A 16105-nucleotide genomic window follows, 5' to 3' on the forward strand; every position below is an offset into this window, starting at 1 on the left:
GCTGCTCCTGGAGGAGGAAAGCAGAGTGATGTGCCAGCAGCAGCGCCCCGGGGCCGCGGCCGAGGCCGCTCCTGTGCCCAGCCAGCAGCAGGGGGAGGCACGAGTGCCCCCGGGGATGCCCAGCACCCCGGAGGGCACACAGCTGGCTCCCGGTGGGGGCTTCAGGCTGGGGCTGGGGGATCCAGAGCTCGGCAGAGAGGTTAAGGGGAGGCTGATGGAGAAGCTGGCCCTCTGCTGCGCGCCCCCAGCACCCCTGGAGCCAGCTGCTGAGAGCAGAGGGCAGCAGCAGTCCCTCCGCTCCTTACCGCGGCTGGACCTGGCAGCTCCGAGCCCGCTGGGAGTGGGGTGGCTTTATGTGCTGGGGGAGGGCCAACCCTCCCTGCCCAGGCTGATGGTGCAATTTGTCAGCCAGCAGCTCCTGCTCCTGGGCCCAGGGCTCCATCCTCCTCCTCCTCCTCAGCACCTGGAGTTCCCTCCTCCATCCCCCTCCTGCTCCTGGGCCCAGGGCTCCATCCTCCTCCTCCTCCTCAGCACCTGGAGTTCCCTCCTCCGTCCCCCTCCTGCTCCTGAGCCCAGGGCTCCATCCTCCTCCTCGTCGGCACCTGGAGTTCCCTCCTCCATCCCCCTCCTGCTCCTGGGCCCAGGGCTCCATCCTCCTCCTCCTCAGCACCTGGAGTTCCCTCCTCCGTCCCCCTCCTGCTCCTGAGCCCAGGGCTCCATCCTCCTCCTCGTCGGCACCTGGAGTTCCCTCCTCCATCCCCCTCCTGCTCCTGAGCCCAGGGCTCCATCCTCCTCCTCCTCCTCAGCACCTGGAGTTCCCTCCTCCATCCCCCTCCTGCTCCTGAACCCAGGGCTCCATCCTCCTCCTCCTCCTCAGCACCTGGAGTTCCCTCCTCCATCTCCCTCCTGCTCCTGGGCCCAGGGCTCCATCCTCCTCCTCCTCAGCACCTGGAGTTCCCTCCTCCATCTCCCTCCTGCTCCTGGGCCCAGGGCTCCATCCTCCTCCTCCTCAGCACCTGGAGTTCCCTCCTCCATCCCCCTCCTGCTCCTCAGCCCAGGGCCTCCTCCTCCTCCTCCTCAGCACCTGGAGTTCCCTCCTCCATCCCCCTCCTGCTCCTTGCCCTGGCATGAGGCTGGCAGCACCTGGGGGTAATGCAGCTTCTGGATGATGCCAGGCAAGGTCTTGCCCTGAATTTGGTGGCTGAAAGGTCATGACCAAAGAGATTTGTGGGCAGCAGGTGCCCAGCTGGCACTGCAGAGGTTGTTGGATCTGTGTTGCAGCCACAGAGGTGGCATTTGGGCCCCACAGAGTGGCAATAGGGCATCACAGAGTGGCACTAGGGCCCTACAGAGTGGCACTTGGGCATCACAGAGTGGCACTAGGGCCCCACAGAGTGGCACTTGGGCATCACAGAGTGGCACTTGGGCATCACAGAGTGGCACTAGGGCCCCACAGAGTGGCACTTGGGCATCACAGAGTGGCACTTGGGCATCATAGAGTGGCACTAGGGCCCCACAGAGTGGCACTTGGGCATCATAGAGTGGCACTAGGGCCCTACAGAGTGGCACTTGGGCATCACAGAGTGGCACTAGGGCATCACAGAGTGGCACTAGGGCCCCACAGAGTGGCACTTGGGCATCACAGAGTGGCACTAGGGCCCTACAGAGTGGCACTTGGGCATCACAGAGTGGCACTAGGGCCCTACAGAGTGGCACTTGGGCATCACAGAGTGGCACTTGGGCCCTACAGAGTGGCACTTGGGCATCACAGAATGACACTTGGGCCTTGAGTGGGTGCTTGCCTTTGCCTCCCCACTCTCTGCACCCTCAGAGGTGTTTTCCCTTGGGGATTTCCCTGCACTGTTCCCTCCCTCCCCCCCTTCCCTTCCCTCCCTCCCTCCCTTCCCTTTCCTCCCTCCCTTCCCTTTCCTCCCTCCCTCCCCCCCTTCCCTTCTCTCCTTCCCTCCCCCTCCCCAAATCCACCTCTGCACCCAACCTGCCCACACCAAGCTGCAAGGGGGAGGCAAAGGATGGATTCTGGGGGCGCTCAGGAGCCTGCAGGGGCAGGTGGGGAGCAGGGGTGGTGAGATCACATCCCCCCACTCTGCTCCCCAAAGCAATTCCAAGTCGGGAAAGGCTGATGCCCCCTGATGGGGGCATCAGCCTTTCCCGACTTGGAATTGCTTTGGGGAGCAGAGTTTATTGAATCACCGGGGCTGAGAGGCTGATAGAGAGAGCTGAGGGAGGCAGAGCAGCAGGGGAGATAAGGAACAAAAGCTGCTATCTGCCTGGCGACACCGCAGGGCGGAGGGCAAACAGGGAGGACAAAGGAGCTCTATCAGCCCCCTGGAAGAGGATCAGCGGCGACCCAGGCTGCTGGGAAAGGCAATGCAGCAGGGCACGGCGGGGGAGGGGGTAAGGGAACTGGGCTCTGGGGAGCCTGCGCCCACTCCAGCGCTGGGGAGCTTGGCTCAACCTGCGCGAAAGGCACAGGCTGGGGCTCCGAAGGAAGAGTCGAGGGCTGCAACCCTGGGGATCCAAGCTGCTGTCCAGGGAAGGGCAAGAAAGCTGGGGAGGGGTCTGGAGCACAGCCCTGGGAGGAGAGGCTGAGGGAGCTGGGGTTGCTTAGCCTGCAGAAGAGGAGGCTCAGGGGAGACCTTCTTGCTCTCTGCAACTCCCTGAAGAGAGCTTGGAGCCAGCTGGGGGTTGGGCTCTTCTCCCAGGCACCCAGCCCCAGAACAGGAGGACCCAGTCTCAAGCTGTGCCAGGGGAGGTTCAGGTTGGATGTGAGGAAGAAGTTCTTCCCAGCAAGAGAGATTGGCCCTGGGAATGTGCCTCCCAGGGAGGTGGTGGAGTCCTCATCCCTGGAGGGGTTTAGGAAGAGCCTGGCTGAGGCCCTTGGTGCCATGGTTGAGTTGTCAGGAGGTGTTGGGTGAGAGGTTGGACTGGATGAGCTCAAAGCTCTTTCCCAACCTGGTTCATTCTGTCTGCTGTAACCCCCCTGCCACAGGCAGGGACACCTCCTGCTAGACCCCATCCAAGGCCTCATCCAACCTGGCTTTCAACACTTTCAGGCTTGCAGCCTTCACAACTTCTCTGGGCAGCCTCTTCCAGTGCCTCCTCATGGGGAGGAATTTCTTCCTCCTGTCTGATCTAAATCCAGCTTCTTCCAGTTTGAAGCCATCACCTCTCACCCTGTCACCCCATGCCTTTGCCCCTCCCCTCCCCTCCCCTCCCCTCCCCTCCCCTCCTCTCCTCTCCTCTCCTCTCCTCTCCTCTCCTCTCCTCTCCTCTCCTCTCCTCTCCTCTCCTCTCCTCTCCTCTCCTCTCCTCTCCTCTCCTCTCCTCTCCTCTCCTCTCCTCTCCTCTCCTCTCCTCTCCTCTCCTCTCCTCTCCTCTCCTCTCCTCTCCTCTCCTCTCCTCTCCTCTCCTCTCCTCTCCTCTCCTCTCCTCTCCTCTCCTCTCCCCTCCCCTCCCCTCCCCTCCCCTCCTCTCCCTCCTCTCCCCTCCCCTCCCCTCCCCTCCCCTCCCCTCCCCTCCCCTCCCCTCCCCTCCCCTCCCCTCCCCTCCCCTCCCCTCCCCTCCCCTTTCCTCTCCTCCCCTCCCCTCCTCCCCTCCTCTCCTCTTCCCTTCCCTTTTCCCTTCCCTTCCCTCTTCCCTTCCCTTCCCTCTTCCCTTCCCTTCCCTCTTCCCTTCCCTTCCCTCTTCCCTTCCCTTCCCTTCCCTCTTCCCTTCCCTTCCCTCTTCCCTTCCCTTCCCTTCCCTCTTCCCTTCCCTTCCTTCTTCCCTTCCCTTCCCTCTTCCCTTCCCTTCCCTTCCCTTCCCTTCCCTTCCCTTCCCTTCCCTTCCCTTCCCTTCCCTTCCCTTCCCTTCCCTTCCCTTCCCTTCCCTTCCCTTCCCTTCCCTTTTCCCTTCCCTTCCCTTTTCCCTTCCCTTCCCTTCCCTTCCCATTCCCCAGGTGGCTTCAACCAAATCCCCTTCATTTTAAGCCCTCCCTTTCTGCAGGGGATCTCAGGAGAGCAACCCCACAGAGCTAAACTCTCTTTCCACCGAGCCCAGGGGCTCGCAAACCAGCCCTGGAACTTAGGAGCCATGCAAGTAGGGGTTTTTTTTTCCAGCCTTCCAGTGGAGCAAAGGGAAGGATCCACTCAAACGGCTGTTTGTTGGGGGCCTTCTTGAAGTGCAAATGTGCCCAAGGCTTTGATCTGCAAATGGTGCCTGGGGTGCGACTGTGCTGAACACCCCCTGGATGGGAGCAGCTGATAGGCAACGATCTTCCTCCCTCTTTAGTCGGGGGTAGGGCCTTGATCTTCTCCCAGCTGCGGGGCAGATACTTTATCTGCAGTCATTCATTGCCTCTGGGAGGCAGCTGGCAGCGGGAGAAGCATCTGGTTGAAGAAGAGTGGCTTTAAAAGGGGCTTAGGAGGGAGGGATGGAAATGTCAGCGGTGGGGTGGTGTGTTCCCACCGGGAAAACTCGCTGGGGGATCCTTTATAGCTTGGAGGGGGTGGGGAGATCAGGGAGGCTCCCTGTCAGCTGCAGCTCTTCTCCTACACAGGCTTAGGAAGTCCTCCGGAGAAGCTTTGTTAGGTCCCTGGATGACCTTGGGCATAAAGTGTAGTTAGTTTGAAAGGGCTGTCAGAGACATCAGTGAGGTCAGAGACTGCTCAGGGGTGGAAGCTGTTCGGTCACACCAGGATCACACTCACCAGGGAATCATGGAATCAATAAGGTTGGCAAAGACCTCAGAGATCAGCGACTCCAACCTGCCACCCAACAGCTCCTGACCACTAATCCATGGCTCAGAGTGCCACAGCCAAGCCCCTCTTGAACACCTCCAGGGACAGAGGAATTGGCCATAGGAATGTGCTGCCCAGGAGGTGGTGGAGTCCCCATCCCTGGGGGTGTTCAAGAGGAGCCTGGATGTGGCACTTGGAGCCATGGTTTAGTTGTCAGGAGGTGTTGGGTGACAGCTTGGACTTGCTGAGCTCTGAGGTCTTTGCCAACCTTGTTGATTCTATGACTCTTGCTGGGAAGAACTTTCTCCTCACCTCCAGCCTGAACCTCCCCTGGCACAGCTTGAGACTGTGGCCTCTTGTTCTGGTGCTGGGTGCCTGCCTGGGAGAAGAGACCAACCCCCACCTGGCTCCAACCTCCCTGCAGGGAGTTGGAGAGAGCAAGAAGGTCTCCCCTGAGCCTCCTCTTCTGCAGGCTAAGCAACCCCAGCTCCCTCAGCCTCTCCTCCCAGGGCTGTGCTCCAGACCCCTCCCCAGCTTTGTTGCCCTTCTCTGGACACCTTCCAGCAGCTCAACCTCTTTCCTAACCTGAGGAGCCCAGAACTGGGCACAGGGCTGAGGGTCGGCTTGGCCAGTGCTGGGCACAGGGCTGAGGGTCGGCTTGGCCATCGCTGGGCACGGGGCTCAGGTTCGGCTTGGCCATCGCTGGGCACGGGCTGAGGGTCAGCTTGGCCATTGCTGGGCACGGGGCTGAGGGTCGGCTTGGCCATCGCTGGGCACGGGGCTCAGGTTCGGCTTGGCCATTGCTGGGCACAGGGCTGAGGGTCAGCTTGGCCATCGCTGGGCACAGGGCTGAGGGTCGGCTTGGCCAGTGCTGGGCACGGGGCTGAGGTTCGGCTTGGCCATCGCTGGGCACGGGGCTCAGGTTCGGCTTGGCCATTGCTGGGCACAGGGCTGAGGGTCGGCTTGGCCATTGCTGGGCACAGGGCTGAGGGTCGGCTTGGCCATCGCTGGGCACAGGGCTGAGGGTCAGCTTGGCCATCGCTGGGCACAGGGCTGAGGGTCGGCTTGGCCAGTGCTGGGCACGGGGCTGAGGTTCGGCTTGGCCAGTGCTGAGCACGGGGCTGAGGTTCGGCTTGGCCATTGCTGGGCACAGGGCTGAGGGTCGGCTTGGCCATTGCTGGGCACAGGGCTGAGGGTCGGCTTGGCCATCGCTGGGCACAGGGCTGAGGGTCGGCTTGGCCATCGCTGGGCACAGGGCTCAGGTTCGGCTTGGCCATTGCTGGGCACAGGGCTCAGGTTCGGCTTGGCCATTGCTGGGCACGGGGCTCAGGTTCGGCTTGGCCATTGCTGGGCACAGGGCTCAGGTTCGGCTTGGCCATCGCTGGGCACAGGGCTCAGGTTCGGCTTGGCCATCGCTGGGCACGGGGCTCAGGTTCGGCTTGGCCATTGCTGGGCACAGGGCTCAGGTTCGGCTTGGCCAGTGCTGGGCACGGGGCTGAGGTTGGGCTTGGCCATTGCTGGGCACGGGGCTCAGGTTGGGCTTGGCCATTGCTGGGCACGGGGCTCAGGTTGGGCTTGGCCAGTGCTGGGCACGGGGCTGAGGTTCGGCTTGGCCATCGCTGGGCACAGGGCTCAGGTTCGGCTTGGCCATCGCTGGGCACGGGGCTGAGGTTCGGCTTGGCCAGTGCTGGGCACGGTCAGGGTCCCCTCCCCCCCGGTCGCTCTGTCGCTGCCCCGCTCTGGCTCGCGGCTCCGGGGCCGGCGGCGCAGGCCCGCGCGCGGCGCCGCTCCGGCCGCCTCGTCTCGGTGGTTGCGGGGCGGGGCCTGCCTGACGCGCGACCGGAAGTGGGCTCCGTCGCCGTGGCAACGCTGGCAGCGTCCGGCGGCGCGCGCGGGAGGCCCCGGGCGGCCCCATGCGGCAGGTGAGGGGCGGCGGGGCTGGGACCCCGGGCCCGGGACATGCGCCCGGCAACGGGACCGGGGGCCCGGGACCTGGATCTGGGACCTGGACCTGGTGGTGGGGCAGGCCATGGGACTATGGAGTTGGGTTATAGGGCCCAAGGCCTAGATGTGGGGCAAGGGCCTGGCTGTGGGGCCAGGGCTATGCTGCAGGGGCAGATTGTAGGACTCGTGGCTGACTTTAGGACTACGGCTTGGCTGTGGGGCTCTGCAGTTGGGTTCTGAGGGCCTGGCTGTGGGGCTCTGGAGTTGGGTTCTAGGGGCTGGCTGTGAGGCTCTATAATTGGGTGAACAGGAGCCAGCAGGGTGACCAGGTGGCCAAGAAGGCCAAGGGCATCCTGGCCTGCATCAGGAAGAGTGTGGCCAGCAGGAGCAGGGAAGTCCTTGTTCCCTGTGCTCAGCACTGCTGAGGCCACACCTGGAGTCCTGTGTCCAGCTCTGGGCTCCTCAGGTTAGGAAAGAGGTTGAGCTGCTGGAAGGTGTCCAGAGAAGGGCAAGAAAGCTGGGGAGGGGTCTGGAGCACAGCCCTGGGAGGAGAGGCTGAGGGAGCTGGGGTTGCTTAGCCTGCAGAAGAGGAGGCTCAGGGGAGACCTTCTTGCTCTCTGCAACTCCCTGAAGGGAGCTTGGAGCCAGGTGGGGGTTGATCTCTTCTGCCAGGCAGGCACCCGGCACCAGAACAAGAGGACACAGTCTCAAGCTGTGCCAGGGGAGGTTCAGGCTGGATGTTAGGAAGGAATTCTTCCCAGCCAGAGAGATTGGCCATTGGTATGTGCTGCCCAGGGAGGTGGTGGAGTCCCCATCCCTGGAGGTGTTTAGGCAGAGCCTGGCTGAGGCCCTTGGTGCCATGGTTGAGTTGATCAAATGGTGTTGGGGGATAGGTTGGACTGGATGATCTCTGAGGCCCTTTCCAACCTGGTTCATTCTGCACTCTGTATCTGACAAGTGCTCCAGTGTGCTTGGGAGTTCCACTTCAGAGGACACCAAGCTCCAGGGTGTTGCCTTGGAGTTGATTTGTTAGAGTCAACACACAGAAGGCGCACCCCCACCCCCACCCCACCCTGCTCCCTCCCCTGGGCTCCTAGGAAACTTCTGTGAGTCACTTGGCTGGCATGTCCCTGCCCATAGCTCAGCCCCAGCCTTACAGAGGGTCAGGTCTCTGTGTCTCCAAGCACTGGGCAGGCCCTGCCTGCCTGCTGGGGCTCTGCCTTGGCTTTGCTCAGCCTTGGTTTGCTGACTCTGTCCATTTGGAGGAGGGCTTGGGACTGCTAGAGCAGGTCCAGAGGAGACCATGATGATGGGCAGAGGGCTGGAGAACCTCCCCTGTGGGGACAGGCTGAGGGAGCTGGGGTGGTTCAGCCTGGAGAAGGGAAGGCTCCATGGAGACCTAACTGTGGCCTTCCAGGATCTGAAGGGGGCTCCAAGAAAGCTGGGGAGGGTTACAAAATATAGAATGAACCAGGCTGGGAAAGAGCTTTGAGCTCATCCAGTCCAACCTCTCACCCAGCACCATCTGATCAACTCAACCATGGCACCAAGGGCCTCAGCCAGGCTCTTCCTAAACACCTCCAGGGATGGGGACTCCACCACCTCCCTGGGCAGCACATTCCCATGGCCAATCTCTCTTGCTGGGAAGAATTTCTTCCTCACCTCCAGCCTAAACCTCCCCTGACACAGCTTGAGACTGTGGCCTCTTGTTCTGGTGCCTGGCAGAAGAGACCAACCCCCACCTGGCTCCAACCTCCCTTCAGGGAGTTGCAGAGAGCAAGAAGGTCTCCCCTGAGCCTCCTCTTCTCCAGGCTAAGCAACCCCAGCTCCCTCAGCCTCTCCTCCCAGGGCTGTGCTCCAGACCCCTCCCCAGCTCTGTTGCCCTTCTCTGGACACCTTCCAGCAGCTCAACCTCTTTCCTAACCTGAGGAGCCCAGAACTGGACACAGGACTCCAGGTGTGGCCTGAGCAGTGCTGAGCCCAGGGGCAGCAGGCTTGGCAGTGCTGGGTTGGACTTGGTGAGCTGAAAAGCCTTTCCCAGCCTCAGCAGTGCTGTGGTCTCAGCTTTGTTGCTCCTTTGCCTCGCTGCCCTTCTGAGGAAGCTGTAGAGAGCATTCTTCAAAGGGCTTCAGAGATGTCTTACCCCAAAGGCCACCACAGGACCTTAAGCTCTCACTGCAGGAACAGCCTAAAGGCCACCTCTGGGCTCTGAGCTTGACTCACTTCCCATTTGCAGGGAGTTGCTAGCTTGAGGGGGGCAAAACAAAACCCCAAACAATTCATTTCTGCTTTTCCCCATGGGACACTTGAGGCTGGGAAGGGCATGACCCTGGGGCCGCTTGAAGCAAGTCCTGCCAGCACTGATAAATGCTCAGCCCCCTCCCCAGCACCTCCACCCCAACCATGCCTGCTGCGTGGGCTCGCTGCCTGGCACACCCCAGGCTGGTGACTGCTTCTAGCTGCTGTGCATCACAGGAGGGGCAGCTGGGGGCAGTTGTGTCCTTGAGAAACTCTCTGGCCACTTCCTTGTAACAGAATCCTGGCATGGCTCAGGTTGGAAGGGACCTCAGAAGGGCAACAGAGCTGGGGAGGGGTCTGGAGCACAGCCCTGGGAGGAGAGGCTGAGGGAGCTGGGGTTGCTTAGCCTGGAGCAGAGGAGGCTCAGGGGAGACCTTCTTGCTCTCTGCAACTCCCTGAAGGGGTTGGAGCCAGGTGGGGGTTGGGCTCTTCTCCCAGGCAAGCAGCAGAACAAGAGGACACAGTCTCAAGCTGTGCCAGGGGAAGTTTAGGCTGGAGGTGAGGAGAAAGTTCTTCCCAGAGCCATTGGGATGTGCTGCCCAGGGAGGTGGTGGAGTCCCCATCCCTGGAGGTGTTCAAGAGGAGCCTGGCTGAGGCACTTGGAGCCATGGTTGAGTTGTCAGGAGGTGCTGGGTGCCAGCTTGGACTTGCTGAGCTCTGAGGTCTTTTCCAACCTTATTGATTCTGATTCTGAGTGTGATCCTGCTGTGACTGAACAGCTTCCACCCCTGAGCAGTCTCTGACCTCACTGAGTTCTCTGACAGCCCTTTAAAACAAACCACACTTTATGCCCAAGATCATCCAGGGACCTTGGATGTGGCACTTGGAGCCATGGTCAGGAGGTGCTGGGTGCCAGGTTGGACTTGCTGAGCTCTGAGGTCTTTCCCAACCTTATTGGTTGGGATCATCTCCTCCAACCCCCCTGCCACGGGCAGGGACACCTCTCAACCAGATTTGGCTGCTCAAGGCCTCATCCAGCCTGGCCTTGAACACCCCCAGGGAGGGGGCAGCCACAACCTCCTTGGGCAGCCTGTGTAGTTCTGTGCCTAAACCTGTGGCTAGGTTCTCACTGTCCTAGAACAGGTTGGGAAAGGACCTTCAAGATCATCCAGTTGGCTGGACTTGGAGCAGGGTTCAGTTAGGAGGTGGTGGGTGAGAGGTTGGACTTGCTGGGCTCTGAGGTCTTTCCCAACCTTATTGATGCTGTGCTGCTGTGTCCCTCTGCTGCCCTGCCCACAGGTGCCTTGAGAAGCAATGGCCACAGCAGCCCTCCTGACCTCGGCAGCGGCTGGGCTCAGCTCCCCCCGGGGCACCGCGGCCCCTTCCCCGTGGGCACCATGCACGTCACCAGGCCAAAGTCTGCCAAGGGCCGCAGGAGGCCGAGCTTCAGCTGCCCCCAGAGCCCGGGGACCTGTCCTTGCCAAGCGCCGCCGGGACCTTCCCCGCCGGCAGCGGCCGGCCGGGGCTCGGCGAGCGGCCGCGGAGCCTTGGCCGCAGCCCCGGCGGTCCCGGCCGGCAGGGCGGCTGCCGGGCAGGTGCCAGCGCTGCTGCAGCAAGTGCCCCTGAGGAGCTGCTCTTCCCTCAACAGGTACAGGGTGCTCCCCTCCATCGGCTGCAGAGGGGCCGCGGAGGTGCTGGCCGAGGGCACCGACCGGCTGAGCCTGCAGGAGCGGCGGGAGGACGCTGCCCGAAGCGGAGCTGCGGCCGGAGAGCGGAGCCCTGCCGGCGCCCCGGCGGAACGGCACGGCCCCCGTGCGGAGAGCTCACACGGCCAGCGCCCTCCCGCCAAGCCAGGAAGGCAAACTCGGCAGCACAGCCCTCCGAGGTTGACTTCAGGCGTGGAAGAGTCGGAGCTGCTGCTGGCGGTTCGCTCTCCCTCCGGCCGGAGAGTCCAGCACCGCTTCAAGCCCAGCGACAGCCTCCGAACCGTCCTGGCCGTGGCAGAGCAGGGAACAGCGTCCAGGTACAGACACTGCAGCCTGGAAACGATGGAGGTGCCCCGGAGGAGCTTCTCTGACCTGAGCAGGTCCCTCCGCGAGTGTGGGATCCTCCACAAGTCCGTGCTCTGCATCCGCCTCTCGGAGCAGCACGACCCAGAGCTGTAGGGGCAGAGGCCCCAGCCGCGGGTGGCTCTGCTGGGGGAGTTACTGAGCTCCTGCTGCTTGACCTCTGATGCCTCTTGGGCTTTTTCTTCACCTCACCACCTCCCTCGGAGTCCCCTTGGGGCAGACCTGTCTGTGTGTTGAGAGAGTCTCTCAGGTGAAGCTCCCTGCTCTGTATCCAGCACCTTGTTCACATGTGCCAGCACAGACTGCTGCCTGAGTGCCACCAGCCTTGGGCCTTTGGGCCCTTTTGAGACCTGCTGCTATTCTTCCTGGGAGACTGAGGGTTGTGAGATCTTTTGTGTGCTCCAGGGAGGTGAATCACTTCCCAAAGTGAAGCTGGGTGCCTCTGCACCTCTTTGGGAAGGTGGAACTGGAAGTTGTTTGCCTCTGGAGGAGCATCTTCAGCAGGTTGTCATCCTCATCATCTTCTTGAGAGTGGCTGAAAAGCAGCTCAGCTCCCCCCAAAAAAGCAGCTGGAGCTAACAGGAGTGACATGTGAGTGATCCTTGTGAGGTATTCAGCTGCTGCACTGATGGACATGATGACCAGAGGCCAGCACTCTGCCCTTGAGCCCAGCAACAGTGGCAGCTTGGGGTGCAGCAAGCAGCGTGTGGCCAACAGGGAGGCTCTCCTGCCCCTCTGCTCAGGCCCCATCTGGAGTCCTTAGCCCAGATCTGGCCTCCCCAGTTGGAGGAGGCCAGGGACTTGCTGGGGAGGGTACAGCAGAGCTCAGCAGGAAGGGTTTGCTGTGTTTCACTCAGTGGTTCCCCCTCTGCCCCTGCGGTGCTGCTGCAGCAGCTTAGCCTTTGCACAGCAATAAAACCTTTCAGGCTGAAACCTGAGGGTGATTTCTGGGGAGGTTTAGCCATCACCACATCCCTTCTTGAGGCAGAAATGTTGCTTAGGGGGTGGGAAAGACCCCAGGGACTGCCCAAAGCAGCCAGCTGCAGCCCTGTTAAACACAAGCTCACAGCAAGGGAGGAAGTGATCTGGATCAGCGAGAGCCTGCTGCCAGCAGAGACCACCACAGGGCTTTGGGAGCATGCAGAAGCTGACCTTTAATCAAGATCAGAAGGGGAACAGCAACTTGGAGCCCAGCAGACAGCACTGGTGCTGCTGGAGGGTACTCACTGTCTCCATCTGAGACGAAGCTGGATCAGTCTGGTCCTCCCACAAGCTCCCCCAGGCAGCAGCACCTCCAGGGCTGCTCATTCTGATGACTTCCTTTTCCACAAGCCCCATCAAGGCTTGCTCTAGGCCAGCCCAAGGAGGACACCTCAGATCTTCCCTGCTTCTCTTCTGCCCCAGTGCCATGGTGGGGACAGAGGGGAGCTCTGCAAGTCCTGCTCAAGAGGCAGTGTTCATCTGACTCATTGATTTGGGCCAGCCCTGGGCTCCCCAGTTCAAGAGAGACAGGGAACTGCTGGAGGGAGTCCAGCAGAGGCTGCAAAGCTGCTGAGGGGCCTGGAGCAGCTCTGTGAGGAGCAAAGGCTGAGAGCCCCTGGGGCTGAGAGCCTGGGGAAGAGCAGCCCCAGAGGGCAGCTGAGCAATGCTCAGCAAGAGCTAAAGGCTGGGGGGCAAGAGGCTGGGGCCAGACTCTGCTCAGTGGTGCCCAGGGACAGGCCAAGGGGCACTGGGCACCAACTGGAACCCAGGAGGAGAAAGTTGTTTGGTGTGAGGGTGCTGAGCCCTGGAGCAGGCTACCCAGAGAGGCTGTGGAGTCTCCTGGTGTGGAGAGCTTCCAACTCCCCCTGGGCCTTGTGCTGCTGGGCTGGGTGCTGTGGGTGCCCTGCTGGAGCAGGGGGGGTTGGACTGGGGGAGGGGATGGGAGGGGGTGGGAGGGGGTGGGAGGGGGTGGGAGGGGGTGGGAGGGGATGGGAGGGGATGGGAGGGGATGGGAGGGGATGGGAGGGGATGGGAGGGGGTGGGAGGGGATGGGAGGGGATGGGAGGGGATGGGAGGGGGTGGGAGGGGGTGGGATTACCCAGGTTGGAAAAGACCTTTAAGATCATCCAGTCCAACCTCTCACCCAGCACCATCTGATCAACTCAACCATGGCACCAAGTGCCTCAGCCAGGCTCTGCCTAAACACCTCCAGGGCTGGGGACTCCACCACCTCCCTGGGCAGCACATCCCCATGGCCAATCTCTCTGGCTGGGAAGAACTCTCTCCCCTCCCCTCCAGCCTACACCTCCCCTGGGGCAGCTTGAGACTGCACCCTCTTGTTCTGGGTGCCTGGCAGAAGAGCCCCAAACCCCCTACCTGGCTCCAACCTTCCCCAGAAGCCCCTTCCAAGCCCTTCCCCACGCTGGGAGAAGGCAGCAGCAGGAGGAGGAGGAGGAGGGAGGGAAGGAGGGGAGCAGAGGCCACACTCAGGATGTGTTCTTTATTCCAATTCCAAGTCCATCAGAAACAGCACACAGGAGGAGGAGGAGGAGGAGCAGCAGCAGCAGCCTTTGGGTGGTTTGCCTGTGGCTGGGAGCTTGGTTCTGGCCCCCAGCTGCTTTCCCCCCCCCCACTTCCCCTTCCCCTCCCCAAAACAAGCCAGGTGACTGCACCACCTCTACCCCTCCCCCCCCAGACCTCAAGCACTCACACTCCCCCTGCCCCCCACCCCCTCTTTAAATAGCTTCCCAACTGAATAAAAATAGATACAACCCCAGAATACAAAAGAAGTTTTTTTTTCACTTGCAGGTTTTTTTTTTCCCTCTCTTTTTTTTTTTGGTCTTTTTTTTAAAAATTATTTTCCCTTTTTTTTTGGTTCTTTTTTTTTTCTTTTGTGTCCTTTTCTCTTTGTTTTTCTTCACCAAAGGCCTTGATACAAATTGATCAAAGGGTGCACAAAAATATGGCTGTGGGGGTTTTTTTTTCCCCCCACCCCTCCTCCTCCCTTCCTCCCCTTTCCCCCCCCCCAAATTCTTTGAAGTACATTTTTAAATGAAGCTCTTTAGTTATTATTCATTAATTAATTAAGAGGGGTTTCCCCCTCCCCCCTCCCCTCTCTCCCCCCCTTCCTTCCCCCTTTCCTTTTTACTTGGTAAAAGGATTCACTTCTCCTGCCTCAAGCAACAGGACCTGATGGCCAAAATCGCCCTGAAAGGCCTCCAAAAGTCACAGTTTGTCCCCATCTTGCTGTGGTGCTGAGAGGGGGAGGGGGTCCCTGCCCCTCAAGGGGCAGGCTGAGGGCTGCTCCTTTGTGCCCCCTGGCTTAAAACCTTCCTCTCCCCTCCTCCAAGCTCCTGGCTGCCAAGCTCGGCAAGGACCCACTGGAGGCCTGTGGCTCTGCACAGGAGTTGAGCCCAGCGCAGCCAAGAGGCTGGGGGGAGGGAGGATGGATGGATCCTTCCTGCCAGGTCTGGAGCAGGGAGGATGGATCCTTCCTGCCAGGTCTGGAGCAGGGAGGATGGATCCTTCCTGCCAGGTCTGGAGCAGGGAGGATGGATCCTTCCTGCCAGGTCTGGAGCAGGGAGGATGGATCCTTCCTGCCAGGTCTGGAGCAGGGAGGATGGATCCTTCCTGACCAGCCTGCAACAGGGAGGATGGATCCTTCCTGACCAGCCTGGAAGAAGGAGGATGGATCCCTCCTGCCAGTCCTGGACCAGGAAGGATGGATCCCTCCTGCCAGGCTAGGGACAAGAAGGATGGATCCCTCCTGCCAGGCTAGGGACAAGAAGGATGGATCCCTCCTGACCAGCCTGGAAGAAGGAGATTGGATCCCTCCTGACCAGCCTGCAACAGGAAGGATGGATCCTTCCTGACCAGCCTGGAAGAAGGAGGATGGATCCCTCCTGTCAGGCTAGGGACAAGAAGGATGGATCCTTCCTGACCAGCCTGGAAGAAGGAGGATGGATCCCTCCTGCCAGTCCTGGACCAGGAAGGATGGATCCCTCCTGCCAGGCTAGGGACAAGAAGGATGGATCCTTCCTGACCAGCCTGGAAGAAGGAGGATGGATCCCTCCTGCCAGGCTAGGGACAAGGAGGATGGATCCCTCCTGACCAGCCTGGGGACAAGGAGGATGGATCCCTCCTGACCAGCCTGGGGACAAGGAGGATGGATCCCTCCTGACCAGCCTGGAGAAAGGAAGGATGGATCCCTCCTGACCAGCCTGGAAGAAGAAGGATGGATCCCTCCTGACCAGCATGGAGAAAGGAAGGATGGATCCTTCCTGCCAGTCCTGGAGCAGGGAGCATGGATCCTTCCTCCTCCTCCTGCAAGGATCACCCTGGGGCAAGGAGCTACAAGGAGCAGCTTCCCCTGTGCAGGTTGGCTGAGCAATGGGAACTTAACCCATGCTGTACCAGGCCAGTCTGGGTGCTGTCCAGGTGGCTTTTTGGTCAGGATGAGCTATCATGATCATTATTATGGGTTGGTTTGGGGGGGGGGTGTTCAGGTTTCTTCCCCTTCCTGATGGGTGAAGCCCAGCAGGTCTGCACATTATTCACACAGAGCTTCAGCAGCAGCAGCTTACAACTGGCTAAGGGAGATCAGCTTCCCCTCAACTCCACCAGTCAGGAGGTGAATTCAGCACACACAATTCCTTAGCACAGCTCCCTTCAGCCTGCCCTCCCCTCCCACCCAACCCTTCCCCTTGCCAAGCCTCAGTGCTTCAGAGCAGCTCCCTGAGCCCTGCCACCACCTTCAGTGGGGAAGCACAGCAACAAAAGAAGCAAGCAAGCAATGCCCAGCAGAAGCAAGGTGGCACCTGGGTGCCTACTGGAGACATCCCTGGGGCAATCTAAGGGAAAACAGGGACAATCCATCAGGAAGCCAGAAACATGAGGCTTAAAGAGCCACAGGGAAGGATTAAGTTTGGGCAAGCTGAGGGCCTTGAGCCCCAAACCAGCTGCTGTGGTTGGGGTTTTGAGGTTGGTCTCCCCCCTTCCCCTTACCTCTGCTGCATTTTAACTGGAGAGGTTAATGCTGAACCTTCCTCCAGCTCAAGGCAATAAACCTTTTGCTTGCTGCTTTGTTTGGGGTGGGTTAAAACTTCAGCTGAACTGAAGCTCAGCTCCCAGAGC

General features: G+C 60.7%; 1 protein-coding gene across 1 annotated transcript; it reads left to right on the forward strand.

Annotated features, from left to right (window-relative positions):
• Positions 1-10235: 10235 nt before the first annotated feature.
• Positions 10236-11086, forward strand: UBXN10 (UBX domain protein 10). The gene is given in 2 exon segments (XM_054175904.1): positions 10236-10311; positions 10314-11086. Coding segments are annotated over 2 exon segments (849 nt in total).
• The last annotated feature ends 5019 nt before the right edge of the window (positions 11087-16105 follow it).

The sequence above is a fragment of the Dryobates pubescens genome, chromosome 33 (genome assembly GCF_014839835.1).
Source record: "Dryobates pubescens isolate bDryPub1 chromosome 33, bDryPub1.pri, whole genome shotgun sequence".
Taxonomy (NCBI): Eukaryota; Metazoa; Chordata; class Aves; order Piciformes; family Picidae; genus Dryobates; species Dryobates pubescens.